The sequence below is a fragment of the Hydra vulgaris genome, chromosome 02 (genome assembly GCF_038396675.1).
Source record: "Hydra vulgaris chromosome 02, alternate assembly HydraT2T_AEP".
In the NCBI taxonomy this organism is placed as follows: domain Eukaryota; kingdom Metazoa; phylum Cnidaria; class Hydrozoa; order Anthoathecata; family Hydridae; genus Hydra; species Hydra vulgaris.
Genome location: NC_088921.1, coordinates 57,693,107 through 57,720,525, shown reverse-complemented (window position 1 = coordinate 57,720,525; position 27,419 = coordinate 57,693,107). Strand labels below are relative to the sequence as shown.

The 27,419-nt window shown below is 27.2% G+C and overlaps 1 protein-coding gene and 1 long non-coding RNA gene across 4 annotated transcripts; both read right to left on the bottom strand.

Annotated features, from left to right (window-relative positions):
- Nucleotides 1-13,851: 13,851 nt before the first annotated feature.
- LOC136077052 (uncharacterized) lies at nt 13,852-24,241 on the bottom strand. 3 transcript variants are annotated; one of them, XM_065791481.1, is made up of 5 exons: nt 24,146-24,241; nt 15,712-15,903; nt 15,459-15,602; nt 15,065-15,235; nt 13,852-14,870 (listed from the first exon to the last, which is right to left on the bottom strand). In XM_065791481.1, exons 1-5 carry the CDS (start codon nt 24,224-24,226, stop codon nt 14,655-14,657), a joined length of 804 nt encoding a protein of 267 aa, XP_065647553.1. In that variant the 5' UTR covers nt 24,227-24,241; the 3' UTR covers nt 13,852-14,654. The 3 variants fall into 3 exon arrangements, with proteins under 3 accessions (XP_065647553.1, XP_065647552.1, XP_065647554.1); XM_065791480.1 differs by lacking the exon at nt 24,146-24,241 and adding an exon at nt 17,157-17,999; XM_065791482.1 differs by lacking the exon at nt 24,146-24,241 and adding an exon at nt 16,082-17,134.
- LOC136076558 (uncharacterized) lies at nt 20,108-22,659 on the bottom strand. Its single transcript, XR_010636369.1, has 2 exons — nt 22,462-22,659; nt 20,108-20,310 (listed from the first exon to the last, which is right to left on the bottom strand). It is a non-coding gene; the product is annotated as an uncharacterized LOC136076558 (long non-coding RNA).
- Nucleotides 24,242-27,419: the final 3,178 nt, after the last annotated feature.

Here is a 27,419-nt window from a genome sequence, read left to right as displayed (position 1 = left end):
AAAATGACCCGGTTTTCATAACACTCTGAAAAAACATTTTTCTTCAAATAATAAGAAATAAAAATAGCAAAAACATGAAAATAAACATATATAATATTTTTTCGATGCTGAATTCAATAAATGTACTTAAAATGCTCAAATATAAAAGGAACATGCTTCAAAACTAATAAAACAACTAGTTTCTATAAAACAACTTTGGGGCCCAATATCTCAAAACACCCCCATCAAAAAATTTTTTTTTTTGCTGTTAACATTTTCAGCTGTTTATAATCCTACTAGGCACAAAAAATCTAACTGGAAAAACGACTGAAACATACGGAACTTTAATTTCAAAGATGTATCAAATTTTCAATTAGCTATTTTAAAAAACTTTCAAATAAAGTTCTGTAAAATATTATATTTAGTTAAAAGACTCCTTTAAAAAAAAAATCAATTTTGTTATATTTAAGGAAGTCTTAATTATATGATAACTTAGTTATCATAATTCTCTTTTATTTAGGAAATACATTTATACAAAGTAGTTTATTATAAGATAAGTTCTATTGGGTTAATGACATCAGATGCATGCAAAATACAATTGAAAATGTACCCTATATGGCAGAAAGCATGCTGTGATCCATTCATAAAACATACAAAGAAAATTACAAGTAAGTAAAAGTGGAATTTAAGTATTTTAATATATATATTTTTTTAATTTGTGTTTTCCAAAACATAAACAATGTTTTAAACAATTGTGCAGATGAGCCATATACAACTATACATACAATTATACTATATACAAAATACATAAAGCTATATGCAATTATATATACAATTCAATTACTTTTAGAAAATCTTAGAGTAGTTACGATAAATGAGTCACAAGACATGATGAGAAGTAGCTTAAATATTGCTCCTGGGAAGAAACTTTGCAAACCCTGTAAGCAAAAGATTGCCAAAAAAGCAGATCTTAAAGAAGAGAAGCAAAGTCAGGGTGAACAAGATGAAGATTTTCTAATATCATTATTCAAATCAAAAAGACAAGAGATCAATGGAGAACTTGAAAATTTTAATATATCTCCTCTAAAATCTCATTCAAAGTCATCAAAACATATACTCTCTGAAGGAAAGCGAAAAGTTGCGCGCATCAACGAAATGGTAAGTAACCTTACTAGAAAAACTGAAAGTCAATTCAATGTTCCCTCAAAACTGTGTTATGAACCAAATGACATTAAAAAGAAGGCTGAAAACTTTGATAAAATTATGAGCTTGATAAAAGAAAAAATTCTATGTTCTGACAAAAGGACTATTGTTCAACTTCTAACACTGGCACCCCCAAGTTGGTCAATATTAGAAGTACAAAATAACTTTGCAGTTACAGAATACCAAGCAAAAAAGGCTAGACAACATTTTAATAAAAAAGGATTGTTGGCTATCTCACCTTTGTATAAAGGGAAAGTCTTACAAAAAGAAATAGAAGATTCTGTTAAACTTTTTTCTAATTCAAGTGATTTATGTAGAACTATGCCTGGAAAAAAAGATTATGTTAGCATTCAAAAGAACGTCCATAAACAAAAAAAACTGTTTTTGTGTAATTTAAAGGAACTGTATTTATTATACAAAGAAAAGAATCCAGAAATACAAATAATTTACTCAAAATTTCCTTCATTTAGACCAAATTGGTGCATTTTGCCTGGTGCAAGTGGTACACATTCTGTTTGTGTTTGTTCTTATCACCAAAATGCCATATTGCTTGTAGATGCTTTAAATATTGGACTAAAGTATAAGGACTTACTTTCAAAAACCGTTTGCTCAGTAGAAAACAAAGAATGCATGCTTGCACAGTGTGATGATTGTCCTGGTAAAGAACCCCTCACCAAATATTTGTATGAGATTTTTGGAGAATACGAAGATGATTTTGAGATACACTACAAGCAATGGCAAACTACTGACCGTGCAACACTATTAAGTTTAACAGCTGATGTTCCAACGTTTGTTGAACTATTAGCATCTTGTTTTGAAAAGCTACAAGCTCATTCTTTTATTGCTCACTCTCAATCACAGTACCTTAACCAACTGAAACAATATATGGATCAATCAAACATTATCATTATTGGCGACTTTGCTGAAAATTATGCTTTTGTTGTCCAAGATGAAATACAGAGCTATCATTGGAACACCCAACAATGTTCTTTACATCCATTAGTCATATACTATAAAGATGATAAAGGTGAACTGAAACATATTTCTTACTGTTTTATATGACATTATACATGATGACATTATACAAGATGTAACTTGTGTTTACAAAATATTCCAACTAATTATACCAATATTAAAAATAAAATTTTCCAATCTGTCCAAATTACATTTATTCACTGATGGTTGCGCAGGACAGTACAAAAATTGTAAAAGCTTTTACAATCTATGCCAACTAGAGAGCGAATTTTGCCTTAAAATTGAATGGAACTTTATTGCCACGTCCCACGGAAAGTCACCATGCGATGGGATTGGTGGTACTGTAAAAAGATTAACAGCACAAGAAAGTTTAAAACGACCGTACAGAAACCAAATTCTCACATCAGAAGCTATATATGAATTTTGTATTGATAAAATCAAAGTTGTTAACTTCATTTACATAAAGGGATTAGACTTACAATTGCAACGTGAAGAGCAAAAAGTAAGGTACACTGGTGTAACAACTCTACCTGGTACTCGTAGCTTTCATCAATTTATACATCTTGGAGATAACAAAGTTGGGGCAAAGAGGTGTAGTACAGACACTAATTATACAATAATCCACAATCTTAAAAAGAAACAAGACATATCTCAACTTGATACTGTTACTTTAGGTTGTTATGTAGTCTGTGATGATAAGTGGTGGATCGGCATGGTAACTAAAACCAATTTAGAAGAAGTTGATGCTAAAGTTAAGTTTCTTCATCCAAATGGTCCATCAATTTGTTTTAACTGGCCTGAAAGAGACGACTACTGTTTTATTCCAAACACCAACATATTGAAAAAACTATCTGTTCCACAAGCTTGCTCTAGTTCTGGTCGAAACTATGTGTATGAAAATGCTGAAATAGAGGAAGTACAAGTAAAATGGGAGCAATATTGTAAACTATTACAAACACAGTCAAAATAACTTTCATCTTTGATACCTTTAAAAATCTTGTATATTTAAGTAACTTTTTAAATTACGATTAACTTTATTTTATTTACAAATATTTTTTGGGAATTTCTTGAAAAAGTAATACATCTTTGAAAAATAAAGTTCCGTATATTTTAGTTGTTTTTCCAGTTAGATTTTTTGTGCCTAGTAAGATTATAAACAGCTGAAAATATTAACAGCAAAAAAAAAAAAATTTTTGATGGGGGTGTTTTGAGATATTGGGCCTCAAAGTTGGTTTATAGAAACTAGTTGTTTTATTAATTTTTATGCATGTTCTTTTTATATTTGAGCATTTTAAGTACATTTATTGAATTCAGCATCAAAAAAACATTATATATGTTCATTTTCATGTTTTTGCCATTTTTATTTCTTATTATTTTAAGAAAAATGTTTTTTCAGAGTGTTATGAAAACCGGGTCATTTTAGGAAACCAGGTCAGTATTAAAATTGCAGTATCTTGTTAACCGCTAAACTTTTTTAGCTGAAATTTTGCATGCAATATTTTTTTATAATTAGAAATAATGTGTCAAAATATAACACAAAAGGAAGACACATGGTTCAATGGACTGGGTGATTTGATGTGGAATTGCCCAATAGCCATTAAAAACCATAAATGAATGCGTGACTTTCATCACGTTTACCTACGTGACTTTTACCACGTGTACGTAATAATTGTAATTCACCAACATTAATAGAACATTAAGTAATGTATTTGAAATATATATTAATAATTAATAGTTTTCACTATATATATATATATATATATATATATATATATATATATATATATATATATATATATATATATATATATATATATATATATATATATATATATATATATATATATATATATATGTATATATAAAAAGAAGGTGGAAAAAGCATTAGAAGAGGTATTAGAGTTGACAGCAAATCAATATTTTAAAGAGGTACGATTCAAATACTATGTGAGCAATTAATACTATAGAAATGTATCTTTGATAAGAGAATTCCATGATCTACAGTATCAAATACCTTCAAATAAAATACCTTAAACAATCAAATACCTTCTGCAATCAATAAAATCTTTATGGACAAATATTTTATTGTCCAAACATTACGTATAGGATGTAAGATTTTTAAAAATTGGGTATTTTTGACATTTTGAAAATTTTGGATATATTATTTGTGGTATAAATGTAAGTTGAATTTAGTTCGTTACGCAAGCTTTAAATTCAAAGCAGCGTTAAAACAATAACCATTAAAATAAAAAAAGATTAGAAGAATTAGTTTTTACACTTTGTCCTTTTTTAAAATTGTGTCTGTTTTAATTGATATCTATTTCAAAGCAATTTCCGTTATAATAAAACATTCATTTAAAATGATTAAATAAAAAGACACTAAAAATACTAACTTTAATTTTCTCTGTTTAAACTTTCGCTCTGTTCAATTCTCAAAACTAAATCATTACTTCCATTGAATATTTTTGAAACAAATTTCAACGGAAATATACGTGTTTTAGACGTAGATAAAACGTATATAATATACGTGTATAATACGTTGTAACGTATATAAGACGTTTATAAACGTTTAGAATACGTTTTAAGACGCACTAATAAATTTGTTATAGTTTTATATTGATATTATTTTACCAATAAAAAGGCAGGAGGGTAAATAATTATGAACAAAATGACATTTTACTGCATTGTTAAAATTATTTTACGGCCATACCGAATTTAAATTCAAGAATATTGTCTTGGCACCATATTATTATTTATAATTGGATCAATCAAGTTTTAGCAGCCTCTGGTATACCAGAATAATAAAACAGTTATTAGTAATAAAAATAAGGACCCTTTAAATAAGAAGTCAAATTGCATAGTTACGGTGTAAATGAACGACGAACCATAGTTACTATGTTTAAAGGTTTACACGAGTAAAAATGTTATTACGTGGGACATATTTACAATCATTTGAGTTTTGAAGAAAACCTTAAATAATGCACTATAGTCATATATGATTTCTTATAAAATATTGTGAGATGAAACTCATCTTTAAAGGTATGAAACTTTAATTAAAAAGTATATATATAAACAAAAGTTTATAATTTTTGTTTCTAATTGTTATTCATTATGTTCTTCTTTTGTTTATAATATGAACAAAAGGTCGATATAAATTATATTGATAACTTTACTTTATACATTCATTTGTTGTCTAGTAAAATAATGTAAACTTTTCAAGTGAGTTAAAACTATTCAGTTTATATTTAATAAAAAAGTTTTAAGAAAAACTATTATGAAGTTTAGTAGACTTATAACAGTGTTAATATGGAGATGTTATTTCCATTCAGAAACATTTGCAGCCATTCTACCGAGTTTATTATGGGACCCAAGGAATTACTTGTAAGAGGATATAAATATACAAATAAAATATTTAAAAATTTTCGGTATAATAAAGAACTAAAATTTAAAAAAGTGGGCTAAATATTGGGTTTTTTTACAACCCCAGCCTTGCTGTATATATATATATATATATATATATATATATATATATATATATATATATATATATATATATATATATATATATATATATATATATATATATATATATATATATATATATATATATATATATGTATATATATGTATGTATGTATATATATATATATATATATATATATATATATATATATATATATATATATATTATATATATATAAAATATACAAAACGCATCTATATTCTTAAATATATTTGATGTATATAAAAATATATATGATTTAAATATATGGCTTATGAGTGCCGCATGAAACTATAAGTACTGTAAAAAAGATGTTTTTTTTCATCATGACTACAATATTAGTACATGTGGTGAACAACAGATTTCATTTTTGCTTATTTGATAAATCCTAGGTTTTATACAAGGTTTTTTTCTGGCTACTATTTGCAAATGGAATCAAATAATGTGAAACTTTTAATGTTCTCTCCATTTTTAAAATTTTAAATTTTAGTAATCATTTTATTCAACACTTTTTTGTTATTTTGCTGTTACCTTATTCAGTCATTCAAATTTTTTTCGAATGACATTCTTCTTTTAGGCGGGTGAAGGTTATTTTAAAAATAAAATGCTTGTCTTTCAATTTCGTTTATTTGTATATGCTTTTGAAGTTGATTAAAGTAGTTCCAAGCTTTTATTTACCTTGGTTCTGTTTTTTTTTTAATTTTAGTGTATACCAATTAGTATTTTTATCCTGTATTTGTATTACCTGGATTAACATCTGTTTTATACAAATAATATTTAAAACATCATCGTTGTAAGAGTCTTATAAAAGAACTTTCAAAGTTTTGATAAAAGTTTTAAACTTTCAAGTTGCAGAGACTATTAAATCAAATTTAAATATATTATTTAATACTATTAAATTCTATCATCATCATCATGATTTTTAGTTATGTTGTGTAGTTATAGCATTACTGTAAAAAGGATGATTTTTACAGCCCACCATATTGCCTGTATATTTACTGCTTATTTGGTAATTTACAGAACGGAAATGTAATATTTAAACCTTCTTTTTTTAGGTTCTCTTGTGAAAATTTAACTCTCAAAGTACGTATAGATGATCGAATTAATTTAATATGTCCTAAAGCGGAGCTAAATTCTCTTCAGTTAGTTCAACCTCCCAATGCAGTTGATCTTTTTGAAAAAATTTATCTACTTAATGAAGATCAATTTTTAAATTATGAAACATGTAACACTTCTTGTGAGTTTTTATGATTAAAATTTGTTACTTTTCATAAAAAAGTTTAAGTTCAGATAATGTTGAGTTTTATAATTTTATATCTTTTTTTTATATCTTTACTTATCTGGTAACGATAAAGATAACATGTTGCTATAAAATTAGATCATAAATCTAAATTTTTTTTTTCTTTTGTATTCAGTGTGTTTTTTTAATGGATTTTGTATATATATTTACCTATAGAGTGTATATTTCTCCACGCAAGTGGGTTTTTACATTGTTTAGTTAATTAAATAACTCTTAATAACAAATAAAATATTCTCAGTTACAAGTGTAGTGATCGACCGAAATTAAAATTTTGCCGGAATTTTGGTTTCAGTTCATTTCGGTTGCGGCATTTCTCAACCGAAACCGAAACCGAAATTTCGGCAAAACTTTTACCGAAATTCAAACCGAAATTTCGGCACAACCAAAATTTTTTAAAAGTAAGAAATAACGTGTTTAAACAATGCTCTTTTGATATTTGTTTTATTAAGAGTTGATTTGTTGTTATAAATGAAATGATGTAAATTAATAATCAAGAATATAATGTAAAATGTTAACTTGTAATTAATTAAAAAAATAATTTTCGAAATGTCAACAAAATTTTATTAAAACAAATTCAATTTTTTATAAAAACGCTACAATGTTTTCAACAAAGTTTGTTACAGAAAAAAAAACTTCTACATTTTATATGAACGACGTTTATAGAATAAACTATAGAAAAGATTATAGCGTTTATAATCATAAAATATGCATAACTTTATAAATTAAAAAAAAATATATATTAGATGGGTATATTAATATATTTAATATTTATATTAATATATAATATTTATATATAAAAAATTAATTAAAAGTCTGTCAACAAAGTTAAATTTGAAAAAAATTAATTATTATTTTAATAATGCTTTTTGAATTACGGTTTTTGGTTTGAAGTTGAACCGAAATTTTGGTTCAACTTCAAACCGAAATTTCGGTTTGAACCGAAACTTAAAAAACTACCGAAACCGAAATTTCGGTTTCGGTGAAAAGGAAAATTTCGGCCAAAACCGAAGCCGAAATTTTCCGATCACTATACAAGTCAATTAATTAGGCAAAACATTTTAAAACAGCTTTGCTTTATAATTTAAATTCATAAGATTTTGAGGTTTTCCTTAAAATTTTATTTATTTTGTATGTTGATAAAGAAAAAAAAAATTTCTTACTCAATTCAATTTTTTTAAAAATAAGCAAGATTTATAATGTGAGATGTCATAAATAAAGTACACCCTCATTATGTATTACATTATTCCTAAATAAAAATAAAGTAAAAATCTAAAACAAAAATAAAATATTATTAAAATAATATTATTAGCGAAACAAAAAATGAATATTTTTAATATGGCAAATACAACAAAGTGGCTTAAAATAGCAATTAGCATGGTACTTAGCAAAATAATTAACAGTTAAATCTGTTTTATAATGTTTCCAGTAATCAAAACTATTTGTTAATTGTGTTGGTTTAGATTTTAACTCTAAATGTCAGCCTATTATTAAATATAACTTAAATTAACAACAAATAGAAAAACATTTTTACTCATAAAATATAATTTAATTAAATTAAGTTTCATCAGTAGGAAAACTAAAATTAAAATAATGCCAAAAGTTGAAATAAAAAAAATAAAAAAAAAACATGGCATTTATCATAGCGGAGCTTCGTTAGTTAGCCTGTTTACAAATGCTTAAACATTTGTTATTAATTACTGATATTATTATTATAAAATCACAAAAACAATTAGTAGCTCTTAAAACATTTTACGTTACACTCCCTCTTAAATTGGTAACAAAGTTACCATATTTTATTTGTAATCAAATAAACTTAATTTAATAAATACTTGGTTATCATTGCTATACTGCTAATTATCATATTTTATTTTATTTTAAATATATTATAGTTTGGTCTCAATTGGTTACTTTGTCACGATAAAAAAAAAAAAGTTCCAATTTGCAACACTATGGCATAATTTTTATAATATTTAAGCACTTTACTATTTTTTACAATACATCATGTTTCAATTGGTTACATTTTTTAAATGCTACAATATTGTCTAACATTTTTTACGATGCATTACACTTTTAAAAGCCACTTAGTTTTTTGAAATAATTTTAAAACTATGATCTTTATCGCAAAAATATTGGTTTATGTTATGCTAGGTTTATTTGAGGTGATTTTAAAATACTATTGCTTTGTAAGACAATTTAATAACCAAGACATAATTCCATTGGTCTGGTCATTGAATTATGGTAGAAATTTAATTTAAATAATATAAATTTCTGAAGGGCTTATTTCTGAATTAGAAATATTTATAAATTATTAACATTTAGATTTTGTTTTAATGCAAAATAGTTATCAGCAAGTTTTGCATTTATGCAAAATGTGACATAACATAAAATAAAAACATTTCTGGCAAAAAAAACATTTGTTTGTTTTTTCTTTAACTCTCTAAAATATTAGGATTGCTTATCCAGATTAAAATATAAATTTAAAATGAATACGTTTATTTAGGTAAATAAACATCATAGTTAAATTTTTCTATCTGTCGTGATCATTAGTTTTTTAATAGTCTTTCTTAACTAAGGTAAGTTGCCGAATTTAGGGCAGCATCGAATTTCGTGCTAATAGCCTTTGGCATCAAAAAAACTACACTGCCTTCAGTTTTATAACAGTGCTGTAATACGTTTCTGTTAAGAAAATTATTTTCCATCCAGTTGTTGTTAATGTCACCATGTATTCCAAATACTTATAATAAAAAAGATGTTTCAAGTCATCATACAATAGTTTTTCTTATAAAATAAAAAGATTTAAATCTTTTTATACCTAACTTTTAAACTTAACTGTGCAACAATGGAGTGCGGCACTTCTTTGAAGCAAGTACAAGTTGTCATCCAATTTTGACAAATATGTTAAAATTGGGTGACAAGTAAAAATATTAAAAAAAACAACTACAAATTTATATTTTTTTGATATAAAAAGTTCCCCATAAGTCATTGAAGACATCATTTTTCGTGCAATCTACCTGAAATTTAATTCAAAAGTATTAGGTTTCATGCATTATTATATTTTTACTTAACAATGTTTTTGATTGCGTTTTGTGGTTTTAAATAATTTAAAACCAATGTTACAGGCCTTGTTTTAATAAAAAATGGATTATCTCATGAGCTCTTTGTGATTTTGACGTCATAAATTTATCTTTAATTTTTTATATAAGGACGTTAACTTTTCTAACTACTGCAATAAAATAAGTTACTACAATAAAAGTTTATTTTACTATTTAATAAAAACAAATCTAGAGTTGTTTTCTAAATGTACATATTGTGGAATATGTACAATATTGTGGAATATGTACATATTATGGAATATGTACAAATGTACAATATCTGTGTACATTTGTACATATTCCACATGTACAAATGTACATGTGGAATGTCTATTTTGTTTCATTTTTTTGTTTTTGTTTTTTAATATTAAATAATTAAATTGAATATTACATTTTTTATTATCATTTAATATAAAATAATTTCTTTCTTTTCTCTACAATTGTATAAACGAATTAAAATATCTTATTATTTTTTTTCATTATTTCTAAATGATTTTTTATTTTATTAAAAGTTATTAACAAACAAAAAAAATTACTTGTTTCAAAGAAAAAAACTCATGCTAACTATTTTCAGGGCCTTTCCTAGGAATAAAGTTTGGGCGGCGGTACCCATTTGTTCTGGCAAACTTTAGTGGATAATCAGCTTTTTTTTTTGCGAAAAAAAACAACATTTTTTTCACAAAAAACAAAAAGCATGACAAAAAAAATGGTCCTCAATTTTTAATGTAGGCGGCGCCCAAATAGACGCTATTGAAAATGATCTAGAACAGCCCCTGACTTTATCAGCGTTTTTTTTTTGTGACAAACAAGGTTTAAGTTTATATTTAAATAACATAGTTCTACTTTAACTTGTTTTAAGGAAAAAAAATTAAACATTTATAAAATAAAAATTAAAGCTTTATTAAAATTAAAATTGAAAAGTTAAACGTTTATGAAACAAAAATTAAAGCTTTATGAATATTTTTGATGCATTTTAAGTTCTAACATGTTTAGAACAAATTTTTTTTGTTGTAAAAAATAGGATCGGAGGAAGAAAAATCGAGTAAAAAAAAATCTAATTTTTTTTTATTTAAATAACTTTTTTATTTAAAATTCTTTCTAAATTATAAGGAGATTTCTGTTTTCACTTTTTTGATGTTGCACAATCTGTTAATTATATGAATCTGATGTAACTTTTATAAAATACTATTTTTCTGAAACTACTATTTTTCGCAAAATAAAACTTATAAATATATAATAAAGGCATTGCAAGAGTTATATTGCTTCAAGCATAAATTCAAGCAAAAAAATTAATGATAGAGGTATATCCATAAAAGAAGTTTTTTTTTAATTTTAAAAAAATAAACTTTTTATAAGATTTTGTTTCAAGTTTATAATAAAAACAATATATCCCCATCTAAACTATTACCCGATTGTAATCCAGATGTTTTAACACCAAGTGCAACTAAAATAAAAACTACAACTTCTTCAAAAATACAAACCTGCAATAATTATACTCTAGAAATGTATAATAATATATATGTTAAAGAACAAGTGTCAAACCAGTTCTCTTGGGATTAGGTTATACAGATAATCAAATTCCTAGAGATCACTGAATAAAATAACTAGCCCTACCCAGTTTAAACAATATTTTTAATGAACTATCCACTTCATCAAATGCATTTTATGAATTGACAGTATTCTCCATATAAAAACTACCTGAAAAATTTTTTAAAATGTCATGATAAGCAGAATAAGTTCAAGGAGGCTTGTCAAGACACCTCATGCTGTCAGTGGAATCGATTTTTTTTTAACTCAACAAGATGATCAAAAAATGAAAAAGAAACAAAATGAAGAGAAGGTAGAAAAAAAGTGTCAAAGTCGACAGCTATTTTTAAAAGAAACCAAATCTCAGAAATCTCTGAACCTTGACTCTGATAATTATTACATTTAAAATAAATCACTTGCATGTTTTTCATTTTTATTTTATTGCTTTATAAAGGTATCCAATTATTGTTTAGTTTTCTTTTGAGCATTAATGCAAGGTAATTTAGGTGCATTTTCAGAATAATAATTAGCAAGTGATGTTTTTTCTTTAAAGTCTTTTAAAGTCCTTATTGGTAATTCCAAATCAATTAAAAGGTGAAAAAGTTATAAAACTGGATCACTGGGACTCTCAATTAGCCCTAGATCTCACATTTATTTTAAATTCTAAAACCGGCTCCAATTCTAAGCTAGCTCCCTAAAAATAGTTTATAGAAATATATGAATTACATAAATTTTTTTTTTTTTTTATGAAACCACTTTCTATTGAAACTTTATTTTATTTAAGAATATAAATAGCATTTTTTTAAAAAAAACAAGAAACAGAACGGTTTTTAATCTATATAAAATATGCAAGAAAAATTTAAAAATATTTCCTATGAACTTCAGATTCAAAAATTCAATTTTTCTTGATTTTGCATGAATTTCCTCCATTAGTTTTACAGCATGTTCAGCAATTTGGTAAGATCTGGGAATGTCAATTACTGACTCCTCTATTGACCGATGTGTCTTTGAATACTTAATTGCCATCTTACATTTTATCTTGATAAGTGAGAATAGAGTTCATCGAAGGAGTTTTTATTGTAGTGTTGTGAATGGAACCAAGTATTTGTCTATTTGTAGCAGATAAAATTTCATGCTGGAGTAAGGATGCTATGCCTCTTTGGTATCAGAAAGAATGCTATAACAGCATATATTGCACATGAACTCCATCTTGCCTGATGTAAATTTGGGAGTTTCTTTCAGCTGATTCAAGGCCAACATGAAGTTGTTTTATAATGATGATGATGTTAACATCATCATTGCAACAGATGATGTTAATATCATCATTGCGACAGATGCTATTAACATCATCTGTTGCAATGAGGTGAAAATCAGTCTGAAGAGAGACATTGTTTTCTTTAAATTTGTCAATGAAGGAATAGTTGAGTTGTGGCTTGCTCGTTGGTTCTTGAATAAGAAAATTCATGACATGTTCCAGAAGGAGATTATGTCCATGGTGTTGACAGCCAATATATTGTGGTTTCTGAAATCCCTTGCTCAAGGCATCAACTCAAGATCATCCTGTATGAGCTTTACCCGGTGGGAAATCGGCTAGCGAATGGCTAGCGATATTCGTAACGATTAAGACAGCGATTTGGCCACGAGGATCGATAGCTTTTTAAGCTAGCGGATCGCTAGCTACAAGTCGTTACGATAAAGATAGCGATTTGGCCACGAGGATCGCTTGCTACAAAAAATTGCGACTAGCTAGCGACAACTCGTTACGATAAAGACAGCGATTTACCAAGAGGATCGCTACCTTTTTAAGCTAGCGGATCGCTAGCTACAAGTCGTTACGATAAAGATAGCGATTTGGCCACGAGGATCGCTTGCTACAAAAAATTGCGATCAGCTAGCGACAAGTCGTTACGATAAAGACAGCGATTTAGCCACGAGGATCGCTACCTTTTTAAGCTAGCGGATCGCTAGCTACAAGTCGTTACGATAAAGATAGCGATTTGGCCACGAGGATCGCTTGCTACAAAAAATTGCGACTAGCTAGCGACAAGTCGTTACGATAAAGACAGCGATTTGGCCACGAGGATCGCTAGCTTGATAAGCTAGCGAATTGCTAGCTAAATAAGCTAGCGACCCGCTAGCTAATTAAGGTAGAGAATAGCTAGTGAAAACTCGTAACAATAACTACACTTCTAGGCTAGAAAATATCGGTTAGGCTAGAAGATATTCCTGAAAAAATCGCATGCTATATTTTTCAGGGGAATGAATTATAACCATTGAAATAAGATTGCATTTATAACAAATTAAATACAAAATGTTAAAACTGGTTTCAATAAAAAATTATAAATGTTAAAGTCATTATAAAATGTTAAAAGAAAATGTATGAATTATTTTTAAAAAATAAAAAAAGCCATTAACAACTAAATGATTTTGCTTAAATTAAATTAATAATATTAAAAGTTATTTAAAAATATATATGAAGAATAAAATAACTAAAAAAAAAAAAAGATGAATAAATAATAAAACAAATTTAAAAAATAATTTAACTGGAATCACTACACGAGTCAGTGTTTAATTTTCGAATTTTTCTAACAGGACTGTTTAAATCATTTGTTAAAGAAGAATTTCTCTTTCTTGTTGCAAAATATCGATCTTTAGATTTTTTCAAGTGTTTCGCAATTAAGGTAGTCATACTGGATTCAGTGGCAGTTGGAAATAAACAGTAAGCTGCATCAAAAATCAAACTTTCGACTGGTCCTATAAACCTACGCTTTTTATCTGCACCAGTTCGATTGATGCTGCAACATAGCTTGTCTGTTATGCAAGTTTTTAAAGCATTTTTTAAAAAGTCACTTACATTTTTCCCACCAATTTGCTTCATCTTTCTGCAAATGATATCTTTATCATTAGAGTGAATTATTTTTTTTTCTAGTGAATCAAACTCTTTAACTGAATTTGCTGGTAAATAATCTATATTTATATTTTCGTTATTACCATGGTTAGTGTCTAAAAGTGAACGTATGGTACGCATTTCGGTTTCCAACCCACAAACTTTTCTGTACATGGCATTCACTATAAATTAAATGCCTTCAACAGTATTGGGTTCAACGTTTGCTTTCAGAATAAAGTTATTTATTTGGTCTATCCCATTTTTTTGAGATGGCAAAGAAAAGGAAGAAGATGAATGCAATAGTGGTTGAATTTGTGAAACAGACTGCAACTCTGATGGAGACACTGTCTGTGTAACTGGCGAGTCATCTACTTGATCCATTGAGGCAGAGACAGACAGAAGGTTCTAAAACAAGATTAACAATGATTATAAATACTCTTAAATGATATAAAAACTCTATCACTATATTCTAATTATTTTATACTGATTCTTTCATTTAAAAATGGTAACTAAAAAAACAACAAACAAACCATTCAAATGAAACCAAATAAAAATTCTTATTTTCACAAATGGGATAAAAAATTGTTAAAAATGTATACTGAATTGGAATTGGGGAGCTTTGGTGGCTCCCACAACGGCCATGATGGTAAAGACGGTTCTTCAGAAAGGCTTTTTCTTTTCTCTTTCCGTTTTGTAGATTTATAGGAGTTCTCTTGTTTTTTTGATGTATTAAATTCAATTTCTACTTCTGATTCTGCAGTGAGAATATGCTACAAAACAAATAACTTTTTTAGTATTTGTACAATCATAGTTTTATATGTACAATAAACGTATACAAAAATCTATATTATCAAGAAAGCCCATTAGAAATCAAAATAAATTTAGATCATAAAAATTAAAGTACCTAAATTAAATATTCAACACATTTTCTGCAATACTTAGTATATTGATTACAATATAAATAATTTATTAAATTGGTTTAAAAACACTCACATTCAATGGTGGAATGCTCTGCCTTTTGGTTTGACCCACACGATCAATAAGTCTAAGGAGTCCGTTTTTAGGAGTAAAATTTTTGTTTACTACAAGTTTTTGAATTTTTTGAATAAGCAATTTCGTATCAATTCCAACTGAAACGTATAAAATAAATAAAAAATACAATTTTGTAAGATTAATTTACTTTTAAAAAATGTTACTACTGAAACACTTTTTATTTTTTAATTCTAACAGGGTATAAAATACTTATCTGTAATATGCATGCCGCATTTATACCATCCTTATGCATTGCCTTTATTTGAAGGTCATCTTCCGTTAATGTTTGACCACGAGATCTCCAATCATCCATAGACCAATTTTTTAGTTTCTCTGACATTATTATGTCACAGTTTTTTAATTCCAGAACTTCACTGTCACAATACAAATATACAATATAATTCATCTGAAATAAAACATTTGCAAAATGTAACATAAAAATTATACATTTATTATTTAGAAAATACACAGTTAAAATAGTATAAAGACTTCAAATGAATTGATATATTTTTAAATCAACACAAAATTTTTTAAAAAATTAAAAAAAAACTAATCAAGTTCTGTAAATAAATTAAAATTATAACCCATAGCAACTTTAAAACTTTAGTTTAATTTGCAGACCAATGGGATAATTAGAAAGTAGTTTTCCCTACAAATAATCATGATACATTTTCGAATGGGTCTAACATTATAAGCATGTGTGCGACTTTTCTGATAATATCCAATTCTAAGGACTTTTGATGAGTACGGAAATGTATAAAGTGGCTTCACATAAGATAAAAGAATTCCAGATATATGTAAACAGTCAAGACTTGTACTAGTGCATAAAACAATGGAACCATCATCAATAACAAAAGCACAATCCGGCAGATCAGTAGAAATCTTTACAGTGTTCAAGTGATTATTAGTTACTGATCGAAGATCAAACAATTAAGCAAACAATTGCGTGTTGAAAAATGTTTCTACCTGTTTTAATTCGTCTTTTTAATAAACCCAACATATTTTCGAATTGAAATGCAGAAAATGAGTCCAAAGGTCCATATTTTACTACAAAAAAAGCTAGATGAATTAACACATGCACATTATAGACCATAGATCTTTTGCTAAATAATATAGGCATAAATTCAACAAATTTTTTAACACACTCAGATGCAATAACATGATAAGCAACATATTCATCAGAAGCCAAAACATACATGCTGAAGTGCAACATAATAAAATGGTCATAATACCGATCTGGCAATTTATCATGTAAGAGAAATGGTCCAAGATATAAAACAAACTGTCGAAATTCAGAGGCTTTCCAGTTTTTAAAATTAACCAAAGAACTAAGTTTTCTGTGGAATTCTGATGGTAAATACTTCCTTATATCATCGATTTCAGCGGATAATTTACTCAGTAAATGTTGTGAAAGTCTACAAGATAAATGCAGAAAAGGTACTTAAGTGAAATAATATGTGCATAACTTTTTCACCACACCTTGGAGTACCAGATGCATATATTCTGGAGGACATGACGATTGCAGTCCACTTAATTGAGGAATATTCAAAAGAGGTGAAGGGCCATGCTGATTATTTTCTGATATACTTTTGTAACTTTCATCAGAACGTGGTTTACAATTCTGATCTGTAAAAATAATACGATTGTAACAATACTCACCTTTGATATTACAGTACCCACATCCGTAGTATGCATTGTGATTAAAAATATTTTGAGCAAATAAAAGTGCAGGGGTATCGCAGATAAAATCAACATCAGAAATAACCATTTGTTGTACTTTCAAATCAAAAGGAACACTTAAAATTTGCAATTCATCAACCAGTTGTTTAAGATAAAAATTCAAATTTGGTTTTTCTACACCACAGTGCAATGCTACAGGAAGTGCACCAATATGATTATAATCCCTAAATGACATTAGAATTGGCCAAAATGATAATTTAGAAGATTTAAAAACAGGCAAACCATCTAAATTAAAAAACAGTCGTAATTTTACTATGCCACTGTTGCCATCTTTATTTTTTAAACTTAATTGTAAATTACGATGGTCCATGCAATACAATAAATTGTCTTTGACGCCAATATATGACATCAAATTTTATTTTCAATTCTTTTTACCCAATTTTTAGACTGGTTGTAGGTTATTGACTTAGCTTTAAGTGTAGTAACAGATAATGGCAAAGTTTTATCATAATTGATGTTTAACAACTTTAAAAGAGCTTCCATAGCATTTCTAGTCAGATTATATCTTAAATATAAGTCCAAAAGCTTTTGATTTATGTCGTAGATTTTTGATGTCATGCTAATGTCATTGTCCTTATCAGATGACTCATCTGAACTAATTACGTCGCTAGACTCAAATGAAATATCATTATTACAACTTGCATCACATTCATAATCATCAATTATTTTATTTTCAACTGCTTCAATGTTAGCATCTTCAATTAAAGATGCTCTAGCATTTTCAAAACTTTTTCAACGAGCTGTTCTTAACGACCTGATGAACTAAAAATGTAATTTTTATATTTGATAATGCTTTACATATATGTAAAGCAATATCATAAGAATAGACTACACACACACACACACACACACACACACACACACACACACACACACTATATATATATATATATATATATATATATATATATATATATATATATATATATATATATATAATACATGTATTTTATATATATATTATATATATTATTATTACATATATTATAATATATGTTATATAAAAATAATAAAAGTTAGTTAAAAGTAATATAAAGCAATATAATATAGGTAAAGTATTATCAAAAAAATAAACTAAACTTATATATATATATATATATATATATATATATATATATATATATATATATATATATATATATATATATATATATATATAAATTTAGTACTGATATGATATTTATGATATTATATATATAAAAAAGATCTTATTTATATATATATATATATCTCATAAATTGTATATATATATATATATATATATATATATATATATATATATATATATATATATATATATATATATATATATATATACACACACAACATCATAAATATCCTATGCGATATAGAGTAAAATGGGTTAAAACTGAATAGCAAGGGAAACACTTATGGAATGGTAATTAATTTTCGTTAAAAATGAAAGCGTTTTGAAAAAAAATGGCGAATATTAGGGTTTTTAATGGGATTTTTTACAACTTTGACTTCGAATTAGAGCACTTTCCGTTGATTTTCAGGTCTACGTTTTTATATTTTTCTGAATTAGCATAAAATTCTCTATCATAATCAATCATAAAAAAAAAAAAGGGGGGTGGGTGGGAAAAACTGCAGTAGCGCCACACTTATGAAAATCTTTTAACTTTGATTACATTAGGTTTTAAACAAAAATATTTAAAAATTATTTTAGTTCTTTATTATAAAGAATTTTGTGCTGTTTCTAATGACATAAAATAAACAAAAATCAATTGTCAATAGTAAACTGACTGCGCTTATCTATCTTACCAACATCTTTTTCCACAAGTCTGGAACAGTGCGCCGAAACTACAACTGTATTAAAACATTTCGACTTAAAGGCCGGTGTCACGTTAAATAAGTAGATCGTTAAATAAGTAGACAAAATGATATTCTGCGCATGCGTTAGTTTACGGATACTTATTTAACGTATTAAGTCACGTTAAATAAGTAGATCGTTAAATAAGTAGACAAACTGAACAATCGAAGCATTTTGCTAACCAGACGAACAAATTTAAAAAAAAACATACGTTAACCGAACTAAAAGCATTTTCTTTGCCATGCGAATTGTTATTACTTTAGGGCATTTTTATAGTGATAATTTACTACTTTTAATAATATTTAACTCACGAAGTATTTTCTAATCGCAATTTATATCTTTATAGTATAGTATGACAAGAAACATATTTTTAAGAAAAAACTTTTTGATAGGCCATTCACCCGTATTAATGATATCAAATAAAATAGTCATCTCACAAGGAAGTTTATTGTATTCCTAAATAATTTAACTATGCATTTTAGCAAAGTGTTTTACGTTAAATTATTTATCCTTAACCCTTAAACTTAATGATTGTAAAATTTGTAATTGTTACTTTATTCTACGCAGATAAATAGTAGGGACAGCATTCTGATGTTATCCCAGAAAAAAGAAAAGAAGAGAATTTATTAATTCGTGTCTAGCCTTTTTTTGTGTGTTAATTTACCTCCTCAAAGCCGAAAAAGACACTACAGTCGAAGAGGCTGCTTTAGTTGTTGTTACAACCCTCTCTCAACTCTATAACTTCGAAACACAAACCATGACGATCAAGATCGCTACGCGGAGAAACAAGTTAAGCACGGTACTGCCAGGGACGTGGTGGCGATCGAACTCAGAACTTTTTGATTATGAGGCGAGCGCTCTACCACTACACCACTACTGTACTACCGTTGAATAACGACCTAGACGGGTATTATTCGACGATTTCAGCGATTTTAATGTATGTATAGCGCAATAATAATAAAATGTGACCTAAACTTAGTTTACTATTTCTTACTATGAGAATGTTTTAAATACAAACGATATTAAAGAAACGACACACTTCATGCTACACTAAAACTTTATTTGGAAAATAAAATCAATATAATAATATCCTTACACATCAATGAGAAAAATAATATCCTTACACAATATAAATAGCAAAATAAAACAACATGGTTTTTGAGTCCTTTTGAAAAAATTTAACTTGGTTGAAACTTGGGCATTTTCGGAAGAAATTCGATTTTTCCACATGGAATTACAAGCCTACATAGAATAGAAACATAGTATAATATAAATAGTATCATAAAATCACAACGAATAAATAAAATAATTATAAAAATGCTTTTGTGCCAGAAGAGTACTTAATAAATGCATTGATTAATATATGTCAATAAATTGATTTACAAAATGAACTCTAATTGAAGGATTTGAATTTTTAAATCAAATAAATGTTAAAAATGTTAAAACAGCCATATATCAACATGCCACAATAGTCTATACTTTCACAATATTCTATAAAAAATTGATCAAATATCTCATTATAATTAAAAATTACATAGCCATATTTTTAAATACTACTTTTGGTGTAGTTGTAATAGTAGCTATAATCAACTGCAACTGCAACAAAATGTATGTAAATAAAGAACTGACTTTAATAACTGTACCTATTGACTATATCTTATATCGATAACCCTAGTTGAATAACTGATGACAGTAAGAAAAAAACAACTACAAAGTGAGCAAAACAAATCATCATACCAATAACAAAATAAAGAGCAAACAATAGTTGACCTAAATTAGCCAATTGTATAACTTTAGACATCTATAAGACACTTACAAAAATAAAATAAGTAATGAATTTTTTAAATATTAACTAGAACATAAGGTACATAAACAAACCAACAATAAAAAACAAAAAAAAAATATTTATGTATATTGATTGAATTTAAATATTCAAATATGTCATAAAAACAAAAACAGTAGAAATAACAGGATATATTCACAACATTGATAGTACTAAAGGCACATTGTTTATGACAGTATAACACAGTAACAAAAGGAAACATCTCTAATTTACCATTGTCAATACATTTCAGGTAATGCTACCACATGTCATTATCTTTTTATATAACTAAACTTAGGTTGATACTGCTACACAAAACCATTGCATTTCTTTTTAAGAAAAAATCACAATCATTTTCATGTGCAACTCTATGCACTAACAATGGCGCATCACCTTTACTTAAACTATTAAAGAGTGAATCATAAAACTAAACACACTTCCAATGTAAAACAAGATCAGGACACATTACTTAGAAACACTCAATATGATTTTCTAACATTAATCGTTTGCATACAACTGTAACTTTCTGAAAAGCACATGAATTAAAACAACTAAAAATGCAAAAAATCCAGATATTTTAAACTTGGAAACCCAAATATTTTAGAAAACTGATATAAAAACAAACTTTGTGCTATATCAATCAAGGTATAATCAAGCCAGCCAGGTGAGTCTCTTAAAATATCTAAGGCCTTGTTTTTAGACTGTATTGAAAAACTTTAAAGAAAACTTTAGAAAAATTTGAACTTCGACAGCCCCTTTTTACAACGATACTATCATTAACAAATAGCTTTTTACAAACCTTTACTGCTACCAGTTTAAACTCTGAACCTTTTTCTCATTGATTGGTTTAAGGAAAATAAGCAGACTTTATCAAATAATCTAAAATTTTAGAGTTTTTTGAAGAGTATCAAAAATCTATAAAATAAAGTAGTTGCATAAATTGTTAATTTTTCAATATATTTACTTCAATTATCAGTAATTGTAATAATATATTTTTTTCAAGTTTTATTAAGGCAAGAGGTCCAATAAGGTCTAAGGGAAGTTTGTGTACCTATAGCCAGATTTTTTTAGTGCCCAAATTCAAGGCCCCAGACTTGTCTAAAGAAGGCGAAACTGATACAATCACATCTCTATACTAATTACTTTGTATTAGTATAAGTATATTGACTTATACTAATAAAATTCCATCAAGTAAAAGGGTTCAAAAATTAGTGGCCCTAGGTATAATAAGCTTTTTTAAACTGTACCTAAGGTCACTTTCTGAAAATTAGATTCAAATCCATAATAAATTTACAGCTAATTTGGTCTTAGATTGTTTTCAATAAGTATTTCTAGTAATACTTAATTGCAACTCTTAAATACATAACAAAACTGACAAATAGTTCTGAGCAAAATCGACAAATAAGTCAATGCATAAAATGGAAGTCCCAAAACAACTGTGAGTTTTGAGATGCTGAGTATAAAATTAACTTCAGAAACATAAAATAATATAAAATATACAATAATAATAAACTCTTAATCATAAATTATATATAAGTTTAACTTAAATAGTGGGTTATATATACACATACCACAAAGTTGACACTTTTTTATTATAATAATTTATTATTCCATCAGAGACTGCTAAACATCTTCAACAGAGTAATTATAGACTGGCATTTTAATTATATAATTTTAAAAAATTTTAAAATATGATTATTTTTGTTTTTTGAGTTTATACCTAACGGAAACAAGGCTACTTATTCAACGATAGATTTAACCTACCTAACGGAAGCTTTGCGCTGTATCTGCGCAGGCGTTACGCTTGCGCAGAACTGACTGTCTACTTATTTAACGATCTACTTATTTAACGCGACACCGGGTGAATAAAAATGAGCAATTTTTATCAAGTTTTTATTAAAGTAAAATTGACCAATTACTAAGTATACTGCTTACCTTTACGTAAACAAAAATATAACGAAAGCTCCTAAAGTTTTTATTCACGTAAAACTGACCAATTACTGATTAAAAGCAATTTGTGTAGCTGGCTACAAGATAGCCACAAATCAATAGCTAGTTGATAGCTACATATCGCAGTTTTTAATAAAGAGATTGTATTATAATTGCTCATTTTTATTCACCCGGCCTAAAATCAGTAGCTAAAAAGCTGCGATATGTCGCAATCAAATCGATTATTAGAGTCCTATTTACAGTAGCAACCAGACAATCTCTAATGGCCTTATTATAAAAGGACAAAAATAGACTTCGACAAAGCACTAATTGCAACAATTTTAATTACAACTATCAAAAATGAATTGTCTATAAAAAATGTTTGTCTTTCTAGACAATCATTTTAAAAACGGACACTAAATGAACAATCTCGATTTTTTAATGAGGTATAGAAGATCTATTTAATATATAATTTGGACTTATAACGAGTAATTAAATTTTCACTGCAGCATCGTTTCAAAAACTGAAAACGAGCACAAAATTAATAATACAATTTTTCTAACAGAAGTTCATTTTTTAATTTTTTGTCCAGCGTGTGCTGTTGATTAAAAAGTTAATGTCTATTTAAAAACCTCAAAATGGACTATTTTGTGCTCAATTGAAGTTCATTAATTACTCAGTTCAGTTGTTTTTCAATTCTCAATGAATGTGCGTGAAAATTTATTTTTAAAATGCTCTCTCCAGTTTGGGATTACTTCAAAAAAGTTGAAGGTAAGTTTATCATTTAAAAAATCTAATCAATCCTGATTTTCTTAACATTCTATCCTCAGACTGTGAATCTGACTATGATTGGATCTAAATTTTGGAAAATCAACTATTTGTGTAAACATTATTGTCATATTCCGTCCTAAAATTTGTCACCACTTTAAATTTGTCACCATAAAAGTCATTTTTACCATGAAATAAAATTCAAATATAATGTATCGTATATTTTCTTTTTTGTTTCTAAGGGATTTTTTGGATAATTTAAATTTTATTGGCAAAAATCAATATTTCTGGTTTTATGATCTCAAGTAAATTTAGACAAAATCATAGACACCAAATAGACAAAAAATTATGCTTTGTAGACTTATGAAGTGAAAATTATTTTTTAACTGAGCAATCTTAGGACACCATCAAAAATTTGATAGACACAACAAGGACAAAAAATTAAACATTTGTTGTGTCCATTACAACATACAGAATTGTCTATGTCTGTGTTGTAAGTCTATCCATAGACTAGTCTGGTTACTAATTTATAGAACAAATAAATGAAATGTAAGTTACCGTTTCAACTTGGCCCATCCGTTTAGAGCTTTGAAGAATTCTGGTGCATTCCGAATCATCTGAAGATATTTTAGATGCCATATTTGATATTGATATTGATATTTTAAAAACGATATGAATCGTAGTGTGATAGTGCAAAAAATGAAATAGCGATAAAATTGCAGGCTATGTATAGCAAATTTGAATATGACAAGTTAAGTCGTCAGAGAAATTACGCCAAAAATCATAAAAGTTGTGTAAATTTATGTTGCGTAATTCGGAAGTATGTAAATTAACACTTTTAGACTCGTTTCTTTATCGACGCACTTTTATGATACGCAATTTAATCATAATTATGATTAAATTGCGTATAATAAAAATGATACTTTTATACTCGTTTTTTTACCCACTTACTTTAATGATACGTAATTTATTCATATGTTTGATTAAATTACGTATCAAAAAAGTGCGTGGGTAAAAAAACGAGTCTAAAATTGTTAATCAACATACTTTAGTATTCTGCATTACGGAACACCATGGTGTTGCGTATATGTCACAGCTTATTTCCAGGGACTTTATTACGATATCTCAAATACTAGATATCGTGTCTATATTAACTATAGGTAATAATAAGATATCGTGTCTATATTAACTATAGGTTAATATAGGAGCGATATGTAGTTTTTGAGATATATCTCGATATCGTAATAAATTTTCTGAACAAAAGCTACGATATTTAGTTATCAACTAGCAATCTATTTCTGGCTATCTAGTAGCCAGCTAGACAAACGCGATATGTAGCTAGCGTCATATCTTAATACAATCGCTTTCTTAAAAACTGCGATATGAAGCTATCAACTAGCTATCGATTTGCGACTATCATGTAGCTAGCTACACAAATACGATATGTAGCTAGCGATAAATCGTTATTAAATCGATAGCTTAAAAGCTGCGATACGTAACAATCGAATAGCTATTGATTTATCGCTATCTAGTAACCAGCTACACCAATACGATATGCAGCTAGCGTCTTTTCGTAATAAAATCGCTTTCTTAAAAACTGCGATATGTAGCTAGCGACATATCGTTACAAAATCGACATGTTTAAAGTTCAATTATTTTCATAATTATAATAGATCCAACACTAAAAATCGAATTTTTGAAGATGTTAAAGACATTACGAAAGAATAAAATAAGAAAAGAAAAATCGCTAGAAAACCGCTATAAAGCTAGCTAGTCGCTCGCTAGTCGTTAGCTCACTTCCCACCGGGTACAATCCCGTGCAGGTGACCAGTATTTACTGTGGACATGTCACAGATTATCATGCTAGTATTTACCCAAGCATTGTATTCATCAATTAGCTGATATAGTTCCTTATGAATGGCTGGGGTAGACCCATTCTCACATTTAGGTATACCAAGTTTGATTTCAGTTATCATATTTTTCAGTAGAACTACTTGGTACTCTTCCCCTTGCAATTTTTTACCATCAATCTAAAGACAATAGGGGTTTTTGCTTTGAAATTTTTGAAGAAAAACCTCTTTCTTCTCTGTGCTTTTCTGTTCTCCATTAATGTTGGTGACATCAAATAACTGAGAAAGTGTTCCAGTGAATTTATTAGATGATTTTTTGTTTGTTTTTGTCATATAGATCAATTAGACTATTGAGTTTCTTTCTGATGAGTGCGCTGGATAATAATGGAAAGTGTAGAATTTCCCTCCAAAGAAATTCTATATTCGTAATCAAAATTTTGATTCTAACCAGTCGCAGTTTTACGCTATTGAACAGAAAAGTGAAGTTTCCAAGATTTTGAATTTGTTGGCTTCCATGTGAGATTGGTTAACTTTTCAACAGATGAAATCCTTAGATCCTTTTTCTGTTTAGAAGAGGAGAGTAGATTCTTCGTCCAAATGCATTTGTTTGACTTTACACTGTTGCTGTATTTTCTATAAGACATTTTATTTTGGTTTTAAGGTGATTAATGTCTTTCCCTTTTCTTCCACTCTGTAAGACTTGCAATTTTGCACTGAAAACAAGATTTTATCCAAAATATTTAAAAATATTTCCTATGCTTCAAAATATTCTACAGAAATAGAAAATAGAAATAATAATTATTCTCTATATATTTATTTTATATTTTATTTATTCTTCTATAAATAGAAAATAAATAAAATATCAAATAATTATATAGAGAGAACTTGCTCAAAGCTGGCAAGAGTTCTTATAGTATAGTATAATTGGAATCAAAAACTAATAAATTAAAATTAACAACCATCTGTGAATGCTTTATTTATAAACAAATGTTAACAGCTGACCAAAACCTGATTAAAAGTAGACTAGAACGTCATAAAAATTCATTGTAAAATTGAAACCCACATTCAAACTGCTCAAAAAGTGAACAAAAGTGAATAAAAAGGTGGGGAAATTTTTTTCAATTTTTTTAAAAATAATGTTGCTATTGTCATTTTTATACAATTGTTCCTCGAATGTAAGGGGTTTCGGTTTCGTTACAAAAAAACAATAATAATAGTTATTACCCTAATGTATGCACCTAAAATTGTATACATATGGGATGAATACAGAAACATTTCATTCATATAAAACCATAACATAAGAAACACATAACAACCAAGAAGAAAATTAGAATATTAAAAAGGTTTCGCAAATAGTTTTTTTAAAGAATTATTTTGTATTTTTTTTTTTTTTATTTTTTTTTTTAGTTTTACCTTCATCAAATTTTGCTTGGCTTTGCAATAAAGATTTTTCACACTTAATTGTTTTTGATGACAATCCATTGGATTCAAAATTTAAACCAAAATTTGTGGCCGGAATGACTTATTATTTAATAAGTATTTTATTATAATTTTTTAAGTTTTGAAAAAAATGTATTATGTATTTATGTTTTGTTTTATGTATTTTTATGTTTTTTTTTTTTTTTTTTTATATGCTTATATATTTTTAGTTTTTTATATCCTATATTTGTATTTTTACCTGTTATTTTGATAAATTGACCACCTGAGATGTTTGTACATAGAACACAATATGATTTAAAACATAAATGGTCGACTAAACAATCATTTATTTTTGTTTGTTTTTTAACAGTTGTGCATTAGGGTACAGTGAGATTTATATGTTTTTGAAAAAAATAAAATTCAAGCTTAAGAAAAGGTGTATTCCTATGTAAAATTTAATTTCAAGGTAGGTTTGTTATGGACCACTTTTTGATCAGAAAACGTCTTGATACCCAAATTTTCATATTTACACATTATTAAATGAAAAAAACTTAAATTATTAT